Below are 21437 nucleotides of genomic sequence, written 5' to 3' on the forward strand. Positions count from 1 at the left end.
CTGTAAAAGTAAATTATGCTTTCCAAAGTTTAGCAGCACAATTGAATAGCCTAAACCTTTTTTGTGAAGGTAATCACAATTCACTTTCTATAATTTCCTTTGCTGAATTGAGATGTTTGTAATGTTGTGACACTTTATTGCGACAGTAAAAGTTTATTTATCACGGATGCAATGAAGTAATTAACTCATCAAAAATCACAGTAAATGAGTCTTATAGGTCGTCAGGTGCGTTGTAGTTCAGTCAATATGCTATTGTGTCTGTAAACTCTTTGTCAGTAAAAACATACCATGCAGTCTGGCCCTTCTCAAGGGTAAAATCTACTTTACCTGCGCTTATGCGACACTGCCCTTGATTCAGTCTCTCATGGAAAAAGGTGGAGTTTCGCCGAATCAAAGCCCCCTCTGTGTGCACCTTGGACCTCCGCCCGTCTTTCGGACGTGTCGTTTCGAGTCCTCATCTCTGGTCATATTATAGTCTATAAATCCAGAATTTGACTGCACGTAACTTTTTAAAGATAAGGTACCGTTTCCCGTCTAGTTATGTCGAAGGGCTGAGTCGTGTTTTGGACTTTGCGACAGACTCTCAGATATAAAGCTTCAGAAACTCTCCAACATCTGCGCACTCAGAGATGGACACCTGGACTTTTCTAAGCGTTCTGCTTGCACTCACACATTATGGTAATAAACATTTTAGGTTACTGTGAAGACAAAGTGATTTATTTCACTGTGTTTAATCAATATTTTTAATTTTTTGGGTCTATTATCAAATCCAACGTGCGCGTTTTAGAAAATCTGAGGTGATCTTGGATGGCTAAAAATATTGATTGTCATAAATTATAATAATAATAATGATATCATAATTAATTTGGTGCAGTGTCTGGACAGAGTACAATAAGATGGTGCGTTATTTCTGTCGCGGAGGAGTCCAAATGTAAAGCCATGGCGCAGGCCTTCAGCAGTGCTTCCGTCCGGCCTGCGCTGAAGTGCGTCCTCGCCGCATCCAAAGCAGAATGCGCTCAAAAACTCACCGTAAGTCTGTCTGTCTGTCTGTCTGTCTCTCTGTCTATGGAAAGTTTATGTGATGTGAGTGTTTGCTGATAGCATAAATGCAGATGTTAGCATTGCTTAGTTTTTAATTAACCTATATTGTTCAGATTGTTTACACAAATATGGACATGCCAAGCTGACACCTCCAATTGAAATGAAAACATTCATCTTAAACTTGTTTCATAGCATTTAATATTCAATTAAATTATTTTTTAAAGGCACTTTATGGAAATCAATTTAGCGTGACTTTTATAGTGCATTATGCATATTCACTATAGTGAATTGAGTTCACACTTGTTATTGTGGTGGATTATGAGATTGAAAGATAATAATGATATGTATCTGGTTTTAGCTCAATTAATGGCTGCATGCTTTTAAATAGTGCAGAGCCTCCTTTAATTAATCATTCAGTCAGCTGAAAAGAATAATTGAAATTATGATTCTAATGCCACTGTCACAGATAGAAAATGTTTTTTTGGTGCATTGATTACAATGCATAACCACAGTTTAATTATACTGTAATACCTTGATTAAACAATGGTTAGTGTAGCAAAAATGTGGCTGATTTGCTGTTGCCATGTTTTCACTGACAACCATGTTTTTTTATGAGTAATTTTCATGAGGGTATGATTTTGTCTGTTTATCTTACTTGCAGAAGCACACAAAAATCATTGTCTTGTTATTGATATTGTTAAACAAATCAGTTGCAATTGTGACTTTCGGCAGAAAAAAGAAGTTGATGCCTTTTCGGCCAGTGCCAAAGACATATATGACATAGGCAAGCTAGCCAGCTTCAAAATTTCGGCGGGAGAATCTGGATCAGATGGTATGTGCTTCTCTTTATGTTATTATTCAGTCTGTGGTTATTGCTGTAGATTCAAGATTATGCAAGGCGTACCTCTGAACTGTGTTGAAATGGAAGTGTGGTCATTAAGGACATAATTAAATGTCAACAGCAACACTTGGTTGAATATTAACGCATAATACCTGTATTGATTACTTTGGACTACCCCTTCAAAATAGTTTACTTTTTAAATTAGGACATAAGACAAGGCTTGTGAATAGAGTAAAATACATTAAAAATGAAGTATTAATCTACTTGATTGATTACATTTTAATTTTCAAGCATTTTTCTCAAGATGTAGAAAATTGTATGTTTAAATATGTAAATGAGGCATTGATTATGAAATATGCACTAATTTACAGTGAAATCACAAAAAACATTGGATGGAGAGTCAAGACAGATTCAAAAGTCTTGCTATTTTTTTATTAAATATTTATTTGAGTCAAAAAGGGTTTTTTTTAACAGTGGGGTGTTTTGGAATATATTTTTTATCACTATAGTGCATAATTCAGCAAAAAAACATTCTAAATTGTAGAATCAAATGTTGTTAATAATAAGCCAGAATATGTATGAACATATCCCTCTGTAAATAAAAAAAGTGTTCCTAAAGTAGAGATTTAATACTCAGTGCTGGAGAAAAAACTCATTTTGAGAAAAGATATGAATTAGATACGACTTGTAATTGAAATATGCAAACACAAGTTAAGTCAATTCAATAAAAGAAACATACAACATGGAACATGATTCATTTTCTTTAGACTGAAAAATCACAACATATCTGAACTGACAGGTACTGTACATGTAAAACCGTGTTGTATTTGCGTTTTTATTTGTTATACTAATTGTAATTCTGTTAACAACCACAGGGAAAGGAATAACATACTACGGTGTTGCTGTGGTTAAAAAGACAAATGCAGCCATCAACATCAACAATCTGAAGGGGAAGAAGTCTTGTCACACTGGCAAAAACCGCACCGCTGGCTGGAACGTCCCGCTTGGATATTTGATTGACAGTGGGATGATGTCTGTCATGGGCTGCAACATCCCTCAGGGTACTCTAAAATTGTATCTAACATAGTTAGTTTGCCTTTTTTCCAGATAGAAAAGTATCCTACAGTCTATTGTATCTTTTTTTTAGGGGTTGCTGACTTCTTTAATGCCAGCTGTATCCCCGGGGCTAAAGATGACCCAGCGTCTCTGTGTCAGCAATGTGTTGGAGACAGAACTGGACAATTTAAGTGTGATCCAAGCAACAAGGAGCTGTATTACGCATATGATGGAGCATTCAGGTGTTGTATTCTTTGTTTTTTCATACAGAACTGAAGGTGATCTAGAGCAAATGAAAGGAATGATCTCTATATTTTAGCTTATGGATGTTTTGGACTTTACAGGTGTTTGGTTGAGGATGCTGGTGATGTTGCCTTTGTCAAGCACACCACTGTCAGCGAGAACACTGATGGTAAATGTTCAGTTCAGCAGTTCACCAAAGAGCTATATATATTAATAAATATAATCATTTAACATACAATAATAATAGGAGGCGACACAATGGCTCATTGGTTAGCACTGTCTCGTCAAAGACAGAAGGCCACTGTTTCAAGTCCCAGCTAGGCCAATTGGCATTTCTGTGTGGAGTTTTCATGTTCTCCCCGTGTTGGTATGGATTTCCTTCGGGTTCTCTGGTTTCCCCCACAGGCCAAAGACATGCACTATAGGTGAACTGGATGAACTAAATTGGCCAAATTGTATGAGTGTGTGTAAGAGTGTATGAGTGTTTCCCAGTAATGGGTTGCGGCTGCAAGGGCATCCACAGCGTAAAAACATATGCCAGAGTAGTTTATTTCACTGTGGTGACCTCTGATAAATAAGGGACTAAGCTGAAGGGAAAAAAAATTAATAACAATAGGTATTATTGAATAATAATTATTTGTGTAATCATCAAACTTAATTTAGCTTTTATTAGCATTTTAATTTAGTAAAATTTAATTATATGATTTTAAAAATAATTTTAAAATAAAAATGCAAAATTCAGAATGATAAAAAAAAAGTCTGTTCTGTTTTCCCTGAACTAAATGTGAAAGCATGCATGATTTGCTTAAATATTTTTCATTCAAACGTTAAAATAATATCAAATAAGGTTTGAGGACATTTATATTTAGGTGTGTAAAAACTACAAAAAACTTAGCGTAAATCTATTTTCCCCAATATTTTTTTAGTTCTTCAGACTTTCTTTTGTAATTACAAACTAAAATGTAGTTCATTTATTTTTGTATATAATCAATTTTCCTTTTTTTTATTATTAATACTTCAATTATATATGTTTAGACTATACGCTGTTGCTAAGTGAAGGATCTTCGAATTGAAAATGTATAGTCAATTTGAATTATACCAGTAAAAGACTTTTTGGTGTCTGCATCAAATTAAATTGATGAGAATATAATTGAAAAGTTATTTAACTTATATGAAGATATAAAACTGTCTAAAAAACACTTTTAAATAAAATATGGGTTAAAATTCAGCTGTGTCATTTAGCATCATTCAGGTTTTTAGGTGTATATTCTATAAATTTATGGTAGAAATGTATGTTTGTCGTTTTTTGGTAAGAAATAGACACAAAATGAACAGGGCAAGTTCTAGTGTACATTTTAATAGTAATGCAGGACGTTTGAACAGTAAAGTGTGATAACTGATTAATTATAATCTGCATATTAAGTTAATAATAAATCTTTTAAATTTGTGTCATAGGTAAAGGGGCATCGTGGGCTCAAGAGTTACAATCTAAGGACTATCAGCTGTTGTGCCGTGACGGCACCCGGAGTCCTGTCACTGATTATGAGAAATGCCATCTGGCCAGAGTGCCATCCAGGGGGATTGTCATCCATCCGGACATCACCACTTCAGTGGTCTACAACATGTTGACTGAGGGGCTGGTAGGATCTCATAATAATATTGAAAGATTAGGTTTTTACATAGTCATGTAATGCAGTACATTGAGTTCTCTAATTACTTTTAATCTGCATTATGTAATCAGACTCCAAAAATAAATTACTTGTATTTAGATTACATTTCAAAATGCTCAGCTACAAACACAGTATTTTTATTATTACAGAATTACATATTACTCTCACATACAGTTGAAGTCAGAATTATTAGGCCCCCTTTGAATTTCTTTTTCTTTTTTAAATATTTCCCAAATTATGTTTAACAGGACAAAGAAACTTTCACAGTATGTCTTAATATATATTTTTTTTCTGGAGAAAGTCTTATTTGTTTTATTTCGTCTAGAATATGATTACATTTTTTAAACACCATTTTAAGGACAAAAGTATTAGCCCCTTTAAGCTATATATTCTTTCAATTGTCTATAGAACAAACCATCGTTATACAATAACTTGCCCAATTACCAAAACTTGCCTAGTTAACTTAATTAACCTAGTTAAGCCTTTAAATGTCACTTTAAGCTGTATAGAAGTGTCTTGAAAAATATCTAGTAAAATATTATGATCTGTCATCATGGCAAGTATAAAATAAATCAGTTATTAGAAAAGAGTTATTAAAACTTTAATATTAAAATATGTTGAAAAAAATATTTCTGTTAAACAGAAATTGGGGAAAAAAATAAACAGGGGGCTAATAATTCAGGGTGGGCTAATAATTCTGACTTCAACTGTATATAGTTTACGCAACTTTGTCTCATACAGTATATATCTTTGAATGTTAAAAGAAATCTGCATACATGTCATTTAAATATACTTTTTAAGCCACATCCCTTTGAATTTAAGTGCAGTTTTCAAAAGCGAACAAACAAACAAATAAGCCATATTTAATTAGTCTGTCAGTCAGTTAGTTAGTAAACAAACAAGCCAGTTATGTCAGAAGTAATCTAATAGTAATCCAAAACTTGCCCGAACACATTTACTATACTGACCACAACGTAATTGACAACACTACATTTGTATTCTACTCAGTACTGAGTATTATCTCATTAGTTAGTTAGTTGGTCTATTAGTTATTTAGTTATTAAACATATAAGTAAGTTTTTATAAGAAGTAATCTCAAAGTACTGCAAAAAATGTCAAAACATATTTACAATACTGACTACAGTGTAATTTGCAACACTGAATTTGTAATCTACTCTGTACTGAGTATTATTTAATTAATTAATGGTTCAATCTATTGGTTATTTAATTAGTAATCAGATAAGCCCGCTATATCAGAAATAATCTAAAAATAATTCAAAACATATCAGAACACATTTATGTTACTGATTACAAAGTAATTATGCAATATGTAACACTATTCTTGTAATCTAACCAGTATAAAGCATGTTTTGATTATATATATATATATATATATTATATTCATTTTTTGTGTGTGTGTGTGTGTGTGTGTGTGTGTGTGTGTGTGTGTGTGTGTGTGTGTGTGTGTGTGTGTGTGTGTGTGTGTGTGTGTGTGTGTGTGTGTGTGTGTGTGTGTGTGTGTGTGTGTGTGTGTGTGCAGTTTACTTTTTCATGTAAAGATGTTTACATGTTTTTCTTTTTTCTTTAGCAAAAATCTGGGTTCTCCATGTTCTCCTCAGCTGACTTCGGTGGGGAAAACTTGTTGTTTAGTGACACTTCAACCAAATTCATTCAAGCCGGAAATGAAAACTATAAGGAATGGATGGGACGATACTATCACATACTGAAAGCTATGGACTGCTCACAGTCAGGTGTGAATATTTTCACCTCCATCACAGAAGAAAATCTGTTTTCTATTCCTTTACATCACTGTTTCTCTGTAATGTATGTGTTTGGGTTTTTAAACACAGATATCCCTTCTCAACTGCAATGGTGTGTCCTGTCTCACGGAGAGCAGCAGAAATGTGCAGACATGGCTGTTGCTTTCAAAAACAAAAATTTGATTCCTAATATTCAGTGTGTCTATGGGGCATCTGTGGAGGACTGCATGAAGAAAATACAAGTATGATAATCAATCATTTAAATTGATTAAAGTGGTCCTATTAAAGTGCTACTTTAGTTCCTCATATTGTTGCTCTCCTAAAAAAGGTTTACGAAATCAACAAAACACAGAAAAAACTTATGCCTTAATCTCATAATGTATAATTACAGCATAACCTCTTTACTCAGTGTCTAAAACTCTTGTAGTTTCTCTAAACCCCTCCTTTCTCAGAGCCCTCTCTGCTCTGATTGGTCAGAATATTTCAGAAACAAAACACCCAATAACATATCTTAATTTAATCTCTTGATAACTTGTAATTTGTTTATATTTTAAAATGGAGAAGAATCTGTTGCAGACTGGGTGCAGATGCAAGCTGAGCAGCATGCGATACTTTTAATGCACAAACCTAACCCCGCCTCTAACCCTACCCCTCAAAGGGATGTCACTAGCTCTTTTGAGTGCATTGTGTCTGAGACTACATGTCTGAGATTGCAAGTCTGAGACTGCATGGTTCAGTTTGCATATTCAAGTCTGCAGTCAGAGACTTTTGGCCAATTGCAATTACAGTTACTTACTTTCATGATTATAAGATTACATTATTTTCAGACAGTGGCATTATTTTATGGTTAACCTAATTTCTTCAAGTGACATTTTAAGAGGATCGTGCGCTTATGATGGTTCACAGCTGGTCCCAAATTAGCTTATGATTGATTCACCAATAAGATGATTTCCAACTCACTATAAATAACCAGAGTTTCTTATCTCAGTATCTTTGTCTTCACGAATACCTCCCACCCACCCCTATTCCTCCCCTTTTCTAGATGGGTGACACGGTGGCCCAGTGCCAGTAGCACTATTGCTTCACAGCAAGAATGTTTCTAGTTAAAGTCCTTACTAAACCAGTTGGCATTTCAGTGCGGAGTTTGCTCGTTCTCCTCATGCTCGTGTGGGTTTTCCCCTGGTTCTCCAGTTTCCTCCCACATTCCAAAAAAACATGCAACCTAGGTAAATTAAACATACCAACTTGACATCATGGTCAAGTTTTTAGCAAGCTGTTTATCTCTCCTTAGCATCCCTATATCTGTTATTAGCCGGAAATAAGTCAGGGGAGTTCATCGAGATCTGCTGGAGCTTAAACTCCCCTCTCGCCCTCGGGAGAGAGCCCAGGGCTCGAGGATCTCATAAGCTCATAAATATTAGTACATTTGTAATTTTTTTCCACTGTTTTTATTTTTTTGTAACACCTGGTTAACAACTGCCACTTTTAAGAAGTCAAGTGACAGCAGGGATGAACCATCTACATCAGCCTCTTCTAAGGAGACTTGCAGTGGCCTTGAAAATATGGACTTGGGAGGATAACGAATGAGGTGAAGAGGTGTAGGCGGGAACAGAGAAATCCAGCAGAGATGTACTGATGAAGAGAATTAGGCCTACACTAGAGAGTGAGAAAATGTCAAGTAAGAAACGCAAATATAGTGACAGTTGCATTGGTTTTGTGTTTACATGGATTGGAGATGCATAAAATCCAAATACGCAATCTGTAGTCTGTGGTGAGGTTTTAGCTAATACCAGTCTTAAGCCCTCCAATATGGTCCAGCACTTACAAAAAAGACACAGCCACTTACAAGACATTACAAGTTTTTTTAAAGAAAATTGGAGGAACTGCAGAAGAAGAAAAAAAGGGACACAAAGGAGCATTAGCTTCCATCCAAAAAGTTGCACCATCGGTTTCTTGGGTACACTGCCGCATCCACCAAGACGCTCTAGCGATGAAAACCATGCCAGATGAACTTTTGTCTGTACTTAATGGCACTGTTAAAATTGTCAACTTCATGAAAGCTTGTCCATTAAATTTACGCATTTTATCATTTTTATATTAATCACGTATACAATAAATGTGTATATAGTTATTGTAGTTAAAAATGTGGAGTTTGATTGGAGAAAGGGGTGCTTGACAGGTGTTAAATTTTAGAAAGGGGTGCACGTAGCAAAAAGTTTGGAAACCACCGTTTTAAAGAATCGATCTAAAAACTCTTTGTTTTTAAAAGTGCATATTTTACATCTGAAAAAGCAGAACATGGGCATTTATAATATCAAATCTCCTCTAGTCTTGTACGTTTTTGCCAACATTTTTATAACTCCTGGAATAGAGTGTAACGGTCAAGTTCCAGGAATAAAATCCTATTGATTTTCATCAAAGAGAAATTGATTTAGCTATTTTAAAGAAATTTCATTTAACTGATGAAAAAGCTTCGCAACTGTTTGAATGAGATTTTTTTCTTCCAGAATAAAGAAGCTGATGCCATCACTCTTGATGGAGGCTACATCTACACAGCGGGAAAGAGTTATGGTTTGATTCCTGCAGTTGGTGAGAGCTACACAGGTTAGAGCCGTACAGTCTCAATTTACAGTGGTCAACATTTGAAGTCAATCAAAAATGTTTTTGAAAATTGCCATAAGACAAGAATGGGTGTTCAAGTATGAGAAAAGTTTTAATGAAAGGTTTTGATTCCCTTCAAATGTTGACTACTATTTACTTTGGTTTGACCAGTTTTATAGGCATTTATGTGTCCTTTTTAAATCAAATTACTTGAAAAGAGTACAATGTTCACATTGAAAATGTTTCTATTGTAGTTTGTACATTGATGGAATCTTTTAACATGCATGAAATCCTTCAGTTGCACAAAACAATTCTGGTAACACTTTAAAATAATGATTCATAAGTAAATCAAATGCATGTACTACCATAAAAAACAATGAACAATATAATTATTACAGTATTTATTCATCTTTGTTAATGCTGGTTAATGAAAATAAAGTGGTTTATTGTTAGTTTGTTAACTCACAGTTGATTTATAATGTTAACAAGCACAACTTTGGATGTTAATAATTAGTAAATGTTGATCTAAATACTGTAAAATATTGTTCACTCTTAGTTCAGGTTAGTATATACAACACATTTGCTAGTATTAACTAATAAATCAGGGAGGCATGGTGGTGCAGTTGGTAGCACTGTCACCCTTACAGCAAGAAGGTCACAGGTTCGAGTCCAGGGTGGGCCAGTTTCTGTGTGGAGTTTGCATGTTCTCCCCGTGTGCTTCCTCCAGGGTTTCCCTCACAATCATGTTGTATGGGTTGAATAATAGCGCGTGTGTGTAAATGTGAGATTGTTTGAATGTTTTCCAGTGCTGGGTTGCGGCTGGAAGGGCATCCTGGAGTAGTTAGTGGTTCATTCCGCTGTGGTGACAAGGGACTAAGCTGAAGGAAAATTAATGAATGAATAAACTAATGAACCACTATTTTAAAGTGTTACCAAAATGTCATTAGATTAATAAAAAATGTTCTTTATACAAAGAAAAAAATGCTTTTAAAATAATTATCAGAAAGCTTGACTTAGGAGCTTTATTCTTATGAACGCAGCTAACTTTTGCGTTTGGAAAAAGATTTTCTGGAGTGCTTACTGTTTTTATTCATAGTTGATGATTCATTTTCACAAACCCCTGTGATTCTTTAGGAGACAGTGATGGAAGCATTTATTACGCCGTGGCTGTGCTGAGAAAGAGCAACAGAGACATCCAGAGATTCAGCGACCTCAAGGGCAAGCGCTCCTGTCACACAGGCTATGGAAGAACTGCTGGCTGGAACATTCCTATGGGGCTCCTGATAGAAAAAGGCATCATCAGACCACAGACATGCCAAGTGGCCCAAGGTGGGAAACAGTGCGCACACACACACACACACACACACACACACACACACACACACACGCACACACACACACACACGCACACACACACACACACACACACACACACACACACACACACACAAAGGCTCCTAAGTGTGAAACCACAGCTGTCAGTAAAACCATTATTATTTTTTTCTTTGTATTATGTAATTGAAGCTTTGATTACATTTTATTTTGATGATCTTTATTATACAGTACATGCTGTTGATAAGGAGTAACTCTGCAACTATTTGTCAACCAACTGTCATTGCTGTATTAAAAGGATAGTTCACACAAAACTGAAAACTCATTTACTCTCTCTTCGCTTGTACCAAAGCTGTTTGAGTCTCTTTCTTCTTCTGAAGTTACCCTGCTGGCACATAACATCATAAGACGTAATATTAGGTTAGATTTAGGTCATGACATCAGGTGACCAAAATTTAATGACTAGCCAGCGTCTAAGGACAATGTTATTTTGACGTCCAATAACGATGTTAAATTACTTTGATATTTGGTTGATTTTAGGTTGTGTTGGAAAGCCACCAAAATCCAACGTCTGACAGATGTCATAGTGGTAACGTCCACACAACGTCAAGGTGTACCATGATTAGACGTTGATATTTGGTTGATTTTAGGTTGGATGTTGGACATGATGGACTGATGTTGGGTTCTGACATCAACCTGATTTTTATTTCCAAACAAAATTCGACGTTGGGGTACAACGTTAAAATGACATCATGTTGACGTCCTGTGCCTGTAGGGTATTTTAAACAAAGCTTGGAAACCGGGAAGCCATTGACATCCATAGTATTTATCTTTTCTACTATGGATGTCAATGGTTACCTGTTTCCAACATTTTTCAAAATATTATCTTTTGGGTTCAACAGAAGAAAGAAACTCTTAAATGTTTGGAACCACTTGAGGGTGAGTAAATAGCGAAATGTTTTTTTTTTTTTGGCCAGACTAATAGACAGTCAAATTAATGGATCTAAAATATGCATGTAACAATTATAAAAGTAATAAACATAAATAATTTGAATGCTTTCATTTTTAAAAATGTAAAGATATTTGTGTGTTGCTGTGCATCGCTGTATGTGTAATAAGCAACATACAAGTGTTTTGGACCTGCTTAGGCGCATTTGACTAACACACTCTTTTCATAAGAAGTCTTTAAACGACTCAAGATGTTTGAAAGTAGTTTTTCATTATGGGTGCACACAAATAATAAAAACCATTTACAGTTATTAAATATGCTTAACACTTTTCTGTTTGACAAAAATAGGCAGCGTATTTTGAGTTTATTTTGCACTGATTTAAAACAAATCTTGATGCATGACTTCAGAGGTTTAAAGAACTAGAATAGTTTCACTAAAATTGACCATGCACCAAATAGCTATAGATAGTTTTGTTTGCAGTCATGGTACTAATGTGCTAATGATGAATATGAATAGTAAATAAGCAAGTGTGAACGTGCTTTTAGCTGCTGGAGAGTTCTTTGAATCAGCCTGTGTCCCTGGAGCTGATCAAAAAGATTTTCCTGAGAATCTGTGTAAGCAGTGCATCGGAGACTCCAGTGGTCAATTCAAGTGTGTCAAAGGCAAAGACCTGTATGACGGCTATGATGGAGCATTCAGGTAATTCACACCACTACATAATACATCGGTGCTAATCCGTACCTCATCATTGTCTGCAGGACAGCTACTGTGAGTATTGCAGCAATGTTTCTGCTTCTATTTCTAGGTGCCTTGTTGAAAATCATGGTGACGTGGCCTTTGTCAAACATTCCACTGTATTCCAAAACACAGATGGTAACTCATAAAAATCCTCTGTTGCTTTAAGCCATTTATAATTAGATATGTCAGAGCTGTTCAGCCATGATATTAGTTTGTTATGGATTTCCTCTGGAATTTTTAATTATTCCTTTAGACTGGAACTACCAGAATTCTATAACTACTAGAATTACCATGGTGCTCATTTTGACTGTTCTCATATTGCCACATCATATTTGGTAACACTTTATTTTGATGGTCCATTTGATTATTAGTAGACTCTCTGCCTAATATCTGTTGATTCATACATTCAAATTAAAAGTTAACAGAGGCATGCACGCACACATGCTTATATTTACTTACACACACATTATACACATTCCTTTAGGCTCATTTAGTGGTTTAGTTAAATGGAGTTATGTTTATACATTTCGTTTCTTTCATATTTGGATTAATTAAGACACATACGCTGTTTCTGTTTCTCATTACTTACTTTATTATTCACAATACATTTTTTTTACTATTTTGGGTGCACACAAAATTAGTTATCTGTACTGCATGTTTTGTAAAAAATCTTCTTTTTGTACGCCCTTACAACGTGCTGGTTCCATCCCTCACAGACATCAATGTAAAAGTCTATTTTGAAAACCTTTATTTTCCAAGAGTGTTGGATTTTTAAAAGCTCTTTAGACATCACACTCTTCCAAATGTGATCATTTACTTGCAAAAAAAAACATTCTGTAAAGTTTCAACTAAAGTTTCTTGTGCAAGGGCAAAATTTCAAAAAAGTTACTTAAATAATAATCTTTTTTTATTGAATTCAATTTGCTTGTGTGTGTGTGTCTGTGTGTGTGTGTTAAAGTCTCTAGCAGTCGTCTGATGTCAGAATTTGCTATTTTCAGGAAACAACACTGACCCCTGGGCTGTAAACTTGGACTCTCGTGAATTTCAGCTGCTTTGTTCTCAGGAGTCTCGTGCTGAAGTCACTCAGTTCACTAAATGTAATCTGGCCCGAGTCCCGTCCCACGCAGTTATGATAAGGCCCGACACCAACCACCACATCATCTTTGGTCTCCTGGACAAAGCTCAGGTAGATTTGGTAACTCCACATGTAATTTTTTAGAGAACTTTAAGAATCGAGTGCTTTTTTTGTGACTTTTTGGTTTGCATCTTTCAGAGATTTTTTGGAGTTAATTCTGCCTCAGGCTTCAAGATGTTTGACTCCAAAGCCTACGAGGGATCCGATCTGATTTTTAAGGACTCAACCATTACACTGATTGGGGTTGGAGAGAGGAAGACATATGAGGAATGGCTTGGCCAAAGTTATCTGGATTCACTGATAGCCATGGAATGCTCTGCTTCATCTACAGGTATGCCTGTCTGCATGCGTATGTCTGACTAATGTGGACATGTAAAAACTAGTGTAAAAAAATTATTGAAAAGGTGGCATGGGCTGAGTCCCAGCTGGGCCAGTTGGTATTTCTATGTGGAGTTTGCTTGTTCTCCCCATGTTTGTGTGGGTTTCCTCTGGGTGCTCCAGTTTCCCCCATAGTCCAAAAACATTCACTATAAGTGAATTGGGTAAACAAAATTGGCTCTTGTTAAAGGCTCACGAAACACCAAAACACATTTTTTGAGCTGTTGACAGTCGTATATGTGTCCCACACTGCTAAAAACACTATTAGGACACCTATATTTCACTAAAAAGTGTAAATTGGTTGTTTTTGCGTTATTTTAAGCAAATTCATACTTCCGGTTTGAAACAAATTTTTGAAGCTGCGTCACGGTCATGACATAATAGCGTTGTATTCCAGTATGTAGACTGGACGTCTGTGCCATAGTGAGTCTTATTACGTCTTACAGTGTGATGCATTAATGCATGAGTAAGGCTTGGTTCAAACCAATCAGCGCGCTCTATTGTGCAACTTCATTAATATTCATTACTGTCATAGTGTTTAGACGACAGAGACGCCACGTTGTATTGGCAAAACAAGCGCGATGTGTTGCTTTTATAGTTTGCTGCAGTTAAGTTTCGTTTTCATTTTCTCTCTGTGAGAGCTCAGCTGGAGTCACGCGTGGATTAACAGTGTACGCGACGCTCAACAACAATAACTTACGTGTCTAAGGAGGATTATTGTTTATTGTTTACCTGAGAGCTGTTCTCATCTGCAAATGCTGAGATCCGGATTCGCTTGTAGTATTCTCTTCATAAAGACGCGGCTCTAGTTGCTGGTGATTGTCCTGTCTCTACAGATTTGGTGAGTGAGCGACCAGTGCTCTTTGTTTATTCAGTTTGTTCGTATCGAACTAAGTTAACTATTGCACCGAGTGTAAACATGTTAGCACCACAACCAAACTTTAACCTCGTGTAGGATTTTCACCGTATTTAGTGACCGGAATAACACACGCGGCTTTCTGACGCTACCTGCTGTGTGCATCTAAGTTTCCGGGAAATGCGGAGGTTTTTTTCACCCATTCGCCGTGCGGTATCAAACATTGCATGAAAAATACACGCTTAGAGCAGTTCCTCGAAACAAATATCTCGTTTGTCGCGAGGGGCATGAATGAATTCCCTGAATGAAAGAGCCAAACTGCAGTTAAAGTCCACCATTTAATAATTTGGCAAATAATTCGACTACAGATGTCCATGTAGGTTAAACACCATCACTTTCTCCTGTGTGTGTGTGTATTTTGACTCTGAAACTCGCACGTGCCCAAATAGACACTCCCACACCATCCCACTTTAGTTCCTCCGACACTCCCCCCTAAACAGAGCTGGACACGCCCACTTTTCTGACTTTTTCCAAAGTAGAGGTGTGAAAACACCCTGCTGAAACAAGGGGGTTTCATGGCCCTTTAATGAGTGCATGTGTGTATGAGTGTTTTGCAGTACTGGGTTGTGTGTATATATATATATATGTATATATGTATATGTATGTATATTATATTCACAGTGGGTCTCTCAATGTACTTCAATTGTTCATTCATCATTCACTCATTTCCCTTTGGCTTAATCCCTTATGAACTGCAAACTTTTCCAACATTGGTTTGATGAATATATATATGTATAATATATACATATATATAAAATACGTATACGTATATATATATATATATATATATATATATATATATATATATATAAACTTATATATATATAAAAATTTACAATGTAGTAGTAATAGCTGTATTAATAACATAATGATAATAATGTGTTAAAAATAATGCTTCACCAAAACAAAATCATAATATTAATAAATTGAAAAGAAAAATAAGAACTCATCAACTGTAAAATAAAATAATCTGTTTTGTTGTTTTTAAATGGAGTATTGATACTTCTACTTCTGGTACTATTATTATTGATGATAATAACAATGTTTCCTAAAAGATTAAATCAAAGAAAAAAAAAACAAGATTTTATATTTGGCTTTTATATTTGGCACTCCTTAAAGGGCACCTATGATGAAAATCAGCTTTGGAAGCTAGTTGGACAGAACTGTGTGTGTGTTGGTATAGTGTGTCCACAGTCATAAAGCTGAGATAGAAAACCAATAAGTCTCTTTTTTTTCTGACATTAAAATAGGGCAGGGACCATATTTCTATAATAACATTTATACACATGTCCACAGAAAATTTTATTTTTGCAAATAAACTGGGATTAAACACTTTGTGATTTTTCTACGTTGTATTAGTTTAAAATGTTTTTAAAAAAAGAGCATATTTGTAATAAATAAGTAACATTTTTATCTGCATGGTGTCAGTAAACGCTAATATGACTGTGTAAGTGTGTGTGTGTGTACTGCAAAGGTCATTTGTGTGAAATAAAAAAGGTCATTTCAGAAATGTTTGAGTAAACTCCACCACAAATACATAAAATAGGGTCCTATCATACACCCTGCGCAATAAGGCGCAAGACGTGTTTCCATGACATGTTGCTATTTTCAGACCAACGCAACCTTAATTTTTCCGTTTTCCATTATGTTTAAATAGCAAATCCATTTGTGCCACTTTGTGGTCTCATGGGTGCTTCGGTCTAGAAAAGAGGTGTGTTAAGACGCATTGTTGGTGTGTTGCTATTTTGAGGCACTAAAATAGACTGTGCAATAGACCAGCTGAAAGCAGGTCTATCCGCTTGTTAAGTGTGACGTCACGTGAAGCGGCTTCTGGGTCCAAGCGCTCTATTCAACTGAATGGGAAGACTCCTGAAATGGTAACAATAAACGTTTGCAAAGCGATTTAAGGCTTAAAAAGTGATTATTTTTTTTTATAAATTGTTAAATTTTTGGTATTTGTTATGCAGCAAGCCCAGAGATTGTTGTGTACACTATGATTTTTTATAAAATTAACTTTAATGTGTGATAGGGAAAAAAATGTTATTATAAACGAATGATTTCTTCACTCAAATGAATGTCAGCTTGGACCCAGAAACAGTATTACATACGTCACAAACACGTCACCACTTAACAAGCGGATATCCCAGCACAAAGCGGGTTAGTTGTGCACCTCGCTTACACATTGCTTAATACAAGTATATACAGCAATACACAAATATCTTTACAAATGAATAAGAATTAAAGTAAATATTAAAGTAAAATATTACAAAAATGTATGTTTTCTACATAAATATAAAAACCACTCTCTCCATGCCTTCTTCATCTTGGGGGGGCTTTATTCAGTTTATTCACGACAACTTGCTTTTGTATAGTGTTATATTATTAGTAGTATTATTTATTATATGAATATTTATATTTATTTTTATTAAAAACATTGTTTTATTATTTTTCTACCTGTAAGCTTTTGGACCATATGGGGTATAGGATGTGCGTTTGGACATAATTTGGACATTATTACAACTGAATTTATTAGAACATAAATTAGAACTGAATTTAGAAATAGTTTTGAAACAAATCTTTGCGCATAACAAACAAAATTAATTATGTAGGCTAATGGATGTCTGTGCGTACAACACAATTCTTTATCCAGGAAAGAAAGTGATTGTGAAAGTAAAGGCTCGCTAGTGAATCGTTCAGTTTTTCCACTTACAAAGTCCGCCATGTAAATATGTAGTGCACCATGGCGTGACGCAACTGACTCTAAAAGGGAATGGAAGATGAGACTCTAATTGGCTGATTCTTAAAACACACCTATAACTCATTAAGAGAATAACCACAACCCTGTTAGACCATGCCACATGGTGCAGAGCGTATGTTTCTATCCTTAAAATAGCAAAAGTGGATTTGGACACGCCCTTAATGCTTTTGCGCCCTGCGCTTTAGACTAGATCATTAAAATATAGCCTATAAATCTACTTTGTATTTTTGACTAATGAGCTGTATTTCAGTTTTATCCGAGTCTGTCTCTGTCACTTTGTTTATCTCACGTAACGCATGATGAGAAGCAGACACACACGTGGAAACGGTGGGCAGGGAGAGAAGCTGCTAATTTGCATTTAAAGCCACAGGCTACAAAAACAGCTTCAGTATACTCAGACAGCAAAATGGGCTAATTCCATATAGGCAATATTAAAGTATCTGATGGGTATTTTGAGCTTAAACTTTTTATTCACATTCTGGAGACACTTATCTTACTGTACATCTTGTAAAAGGAGTAAAATAGGTCCCCTTTAACTGTGTGCATGTGTGCATGTATAATTAAAAAAATAGATAAATATAATAATTAAAATTAACAACGCAACTGTTAAAATAAAAAGAGATATAGTTTTTACACTTAAGTGATTATCAGTTTTTTACATTATCAATACTTTTTAGAAATATAAATACATTGAACTGGTCTAATTTTATATTATTTCAAGTTAATTTTAATCTAATCTTTAAAAAACACATGGGAAAATCTTGAAAAACTAACTTATCTAATACAAAATCTACAATAGTCATAATAGTGTATTTTTTAATAGAAATAATACAATAAGATTATTTTAAATAAGACTACACTTACACTCTGATTATCTATTATTATCTATTAAGAAACCTAAGGGATAGTTCACCCAAATGTAAAAATGTATTTTTTTTCTTCTGTTGAGCACATAATAAGTAATGTTGAAAAATGACAGAAACTGGTAACCATTGACATCCATAGTAGGACAAACAAATATTATAAAAAGTCATGGTACAGGTGTCAAAATAACACATTTTCTGTAAAAATAAGGAAAAAGAAGGCAGGTATAATAATGAATGAATAATAACAGTGAATAAATAATGACAGAATTTTCAGTTTTGGGTGAACTATGTCTTTAAGGAGGGTCAACACAAATTATAACCTCAAGTCTAACTTCATCTCATGTTCCATTGCCTAAATCTTAAATACACTTGCATTTTTCTACTAACTTTTTCAGTAACTCTTTTTTTTGTCCATTACAGTGTTTTCATTCTCTTCTCTCTTGCTGATGTCCATTGTGAGTTCCCTGGTGTCTCTGCTGGCTTTGTAGCAGCTTCATCTCATCTCCACTCTGACCTCCATACCCATATCTCATGTATCCAGTATTTCAGTGATTCGACTTCACATCATTCTGCCATATCGAAATCTACAACATGCTTAAGCAATAGCGGTGCATTTGATCTGTGATTTAAAAAGTACATAGTACACACTTACCGTTGATAAGATTTAGTAGGTGTAGGGATTTATTTTATTATTAATATTATTTTTTTTGTATGGGAAACCAGAAAAGTTGGTTGAAGTATTTCTTTGAGCCAAAGATTAAACCAGAACTGGTTCATTATTAAGACCAATATTGTATTATTCATTTACTCCGCATTGGCTGAAGGCAATAGCCATATCAGTGCATATGCTTTGCCTGTTACATATTTATTGCACAATGTTTATTGGAGCTTTTAGAACCAGCATTTTATTGTTATGAGCTACTTGAAGGCACATGCCATATCAGAGAATATGCTGTGTCTGGGATTTTCCTCTTTGATGATATATTAGAACAGCCATTATCCCAACGGACGCACTGGAGCTTTACTACTGAATGGATTGAAAGGTTATCAACCTCTTCTGTTTTAGCTAAACAAAGCAGAACAAAGATAGTTTTCTCTATCATCAATTGTTCTGTTCTCAGATGATACAACTAATACTTTAGTAACTGTGGAGAAATGCACTACATTTCTAGTGCAAGTTGGAAAACTTGTCCATTACAGACGTATTATTTCTGCATTTGGTTTGTATTGCAAAGCAATTTTTTTAATTCCATTGACTGAACAATCTGCTCAAACTGTGTCCTTTTGATTTGAAGATTGAAATTTGATTTCCTTTCTTTGTCATTGCAACTTCCAACCATTCCAAAAATGATACAAACAAAAATCTGAGGGAGGTGAATTCAGACAATGTGGGATACTGTAACCAAAAAATAACAAAATTAAATTCCGAGCGAATTTTTCTGGGAATATTAAGTTCAAATGATTGTACATGTTGCATCAATTCTCACTAGACTAGATTACAGATGTAAATATATATAAATTATGCTTTCTGCTTGCTTTTTCACAATAATGTGTGCTTTTGATATCTGTTTCGTACACTGTAAAAAGTCATTAGGTATAAAAACATGAATGAAATCATTACTACATAAGCAACAAGTTAACTTTATTTAAAAGAAGTAAACATGTTGTACACTCAAAAAATAGCATTTGCTGTTTGTTCAAATTTAAATTAAGCTGAAACAACAATTCTTGAGTTTTTTGGGGTCAACTTGATTGATTTATGTTCAGTCTACTTAAATTTGTGAAAAAAGTAATGTTAACTTAATTTCTTCATGTTTTGCCAACCCAAATCAATTGTGTGGATCCCAGCATTTTTTACAGTGTGACTTGGAATTGTAAAGTTTAATTTTTTAAATCATTACATTTGTTTACTTCATTCTATTCACTTTTTAAGTAAAGTAAACTAATAAATTTCAAAGCAATGGGTTTACTCACTTTTTAAGTAGTTAACTAATCACTTTTTACTGTGTACTATTACTTTTTTGCTTTGTGATTTAATATGTCTCTTTAAGAGATTTATTTTTATGTGTTGTTCCGATCCCATATCAGTGTGCTGACGTGTGAATGTCCTATTAATGTCTGCTTTGGTTGCGATTTCTTAATGAAATGATTGAGATATAACTAATATTTAGTTGCCAGGCCAGTGAGTCTGCTCAAGTATTACAACATACTGTCTCTTATTTTAAATAAACAAGCATCATAAAATGTGGGCTGTTGTTTATCATTGTTTATTTTTTTAATATGAAAAAGGAGGGTTGTTTTTTTAGTGACTTGCTTTACAGTTTATATGAATCTCTGCAAGATTTCATTTTAGTCCAGATCCTGTGTTATAATATGAGTTAAAGTTGCTCCTGTATGTGGTCAATATTTTGTGTAACAATGTACTCCTGCGTAAAAGCCACAATTACGCCTGTTAGGATATACTCTAACCCCTAGAGTCAAAGTATATAGTTATAATAGTTGTATAATACATTTATGACACCTCTGAAAAGCACTTACACATTAACGTTATCTAAGACACACATCTGCACCACATTTATAAAGTGAATTTGGCATTAAGACACAAATAATCTACACATGGCCAATTCTTAGGCATTTAGATATTGTTGACATTTATGTGTCTACGGACTATTTAAAGTACAGGGTGATTCAAAAAGTATACCACAACTTTGAAAATCGAGAACTCTGCAAAGAAAGGGAGAGCTCTTTCTTCCATCAATTTAAGGAAGTTCTAAAGTTTAAGTACTCTTCACATTGATTAATAACCCAAGTTTCCATCCTGTTTCTTTGATTAAATACTGATTTTTAAAGTTGTGGTATTCCTTTTGAATCGCTCTGTATGTTTATGTCATATATTAACACCGAACATACAGGTAGCTTTTGAAGAGTGCATTAATCTACAAACATAATATTTCTACTCATTAATTACAGCAAAAATAAACACTGTATTATGGACATGTGATTGATACAAGTGATTACAGTTTTTCTCAGTCGCTTTGGTGCATTTCTCACTACACTATTTACATTTGCACAACAGTTTCTCATTCCTTCTAACAAATTGCAAATGCTTTTGGAAAAGCATCAATTGCATTCATCTCTCTGCTATTTATAAC

The 21437-nt window shown here is 34.6% G+C and overlaps 1 protein-coding gene across 2 annotated transcripts; it reads left to right on the forward strand.

Annotated features, from left to right (window-relative positions):
* Positions 1-415: 415 nt before the first annotated feature.
* Positions 416-20533, forward strand: meltf (melanotransferrin). 2 transcript variants are annotated; one of them, XM_009302441.5, is made up of 16 exons: positions 416-678; positions 875-1029; positions 1771-1873; positions 2758-2943; positions 3030-3180; positions 3283-3350; positions 4637-4821; positions 6440-6602; positions 6702-6853; positions 9119-9215; positions 10347-10541; positions 12040-12193; positions 12300-12367; positions 13231-13418; positions 13506-13698; positions 18706-20533. In XM_009302441.5, the coding sequence occupies exons 1-16, from the start codon at positions 630-632 to the stop codon at positions 18771-18773; spliced, it is 2175 nt and encodes a 724-aa protein (XP_009300716.2). In that variant the 5' UTR covers positions 416-629; the 3' UTR covers positions 18774-20533. The 2 variants fall into 2 exon arrangements, with proteins under 2 accessions (XP_009300716.2, XP_694299.5); XM_689207.11 differs by having other exon boundaries at positions 1774-1873.
* Positions 20534-21437: the final 904 nt, after the last annotated feature.

Source organism: Danio rerio, chromosome 6 (genome assembly GCF_049306965.1).
Source record: "Danio rerio strain Tuebingen ecotype United States chromosome 6, GRCz12tu, whole genome shotgun sequence".
Lineage (NCBI taxonomy): Eukaryota > Metazoa > Chordata > Actinopteri > Cypriniformes > Danionidae > Danio > Danio rerio.

Coding starts and splice junctions, on each gene's coding strand:
- meltf (XM_009302441.5), top strand. CDS start 630: ATGGACACCTGGACTTTTCTAAGCGTTCTGCTTGCACTCACACATTAT. Junction 4,822..6,439: donor ACATGTTGACTGAGGGGCTG/GTAGGATCTCAT, acceptor TTTTTTCTTTAG/CAAAAATCTGGGTTCTCCAT. Junction 10,542..12,039: donor GACATGCCAAGTGGCCCAAG/GTGGGAAACAGT, acceptor ACGTGCTTTTAG/CTGCTGGAGAGTTCTTTGAA.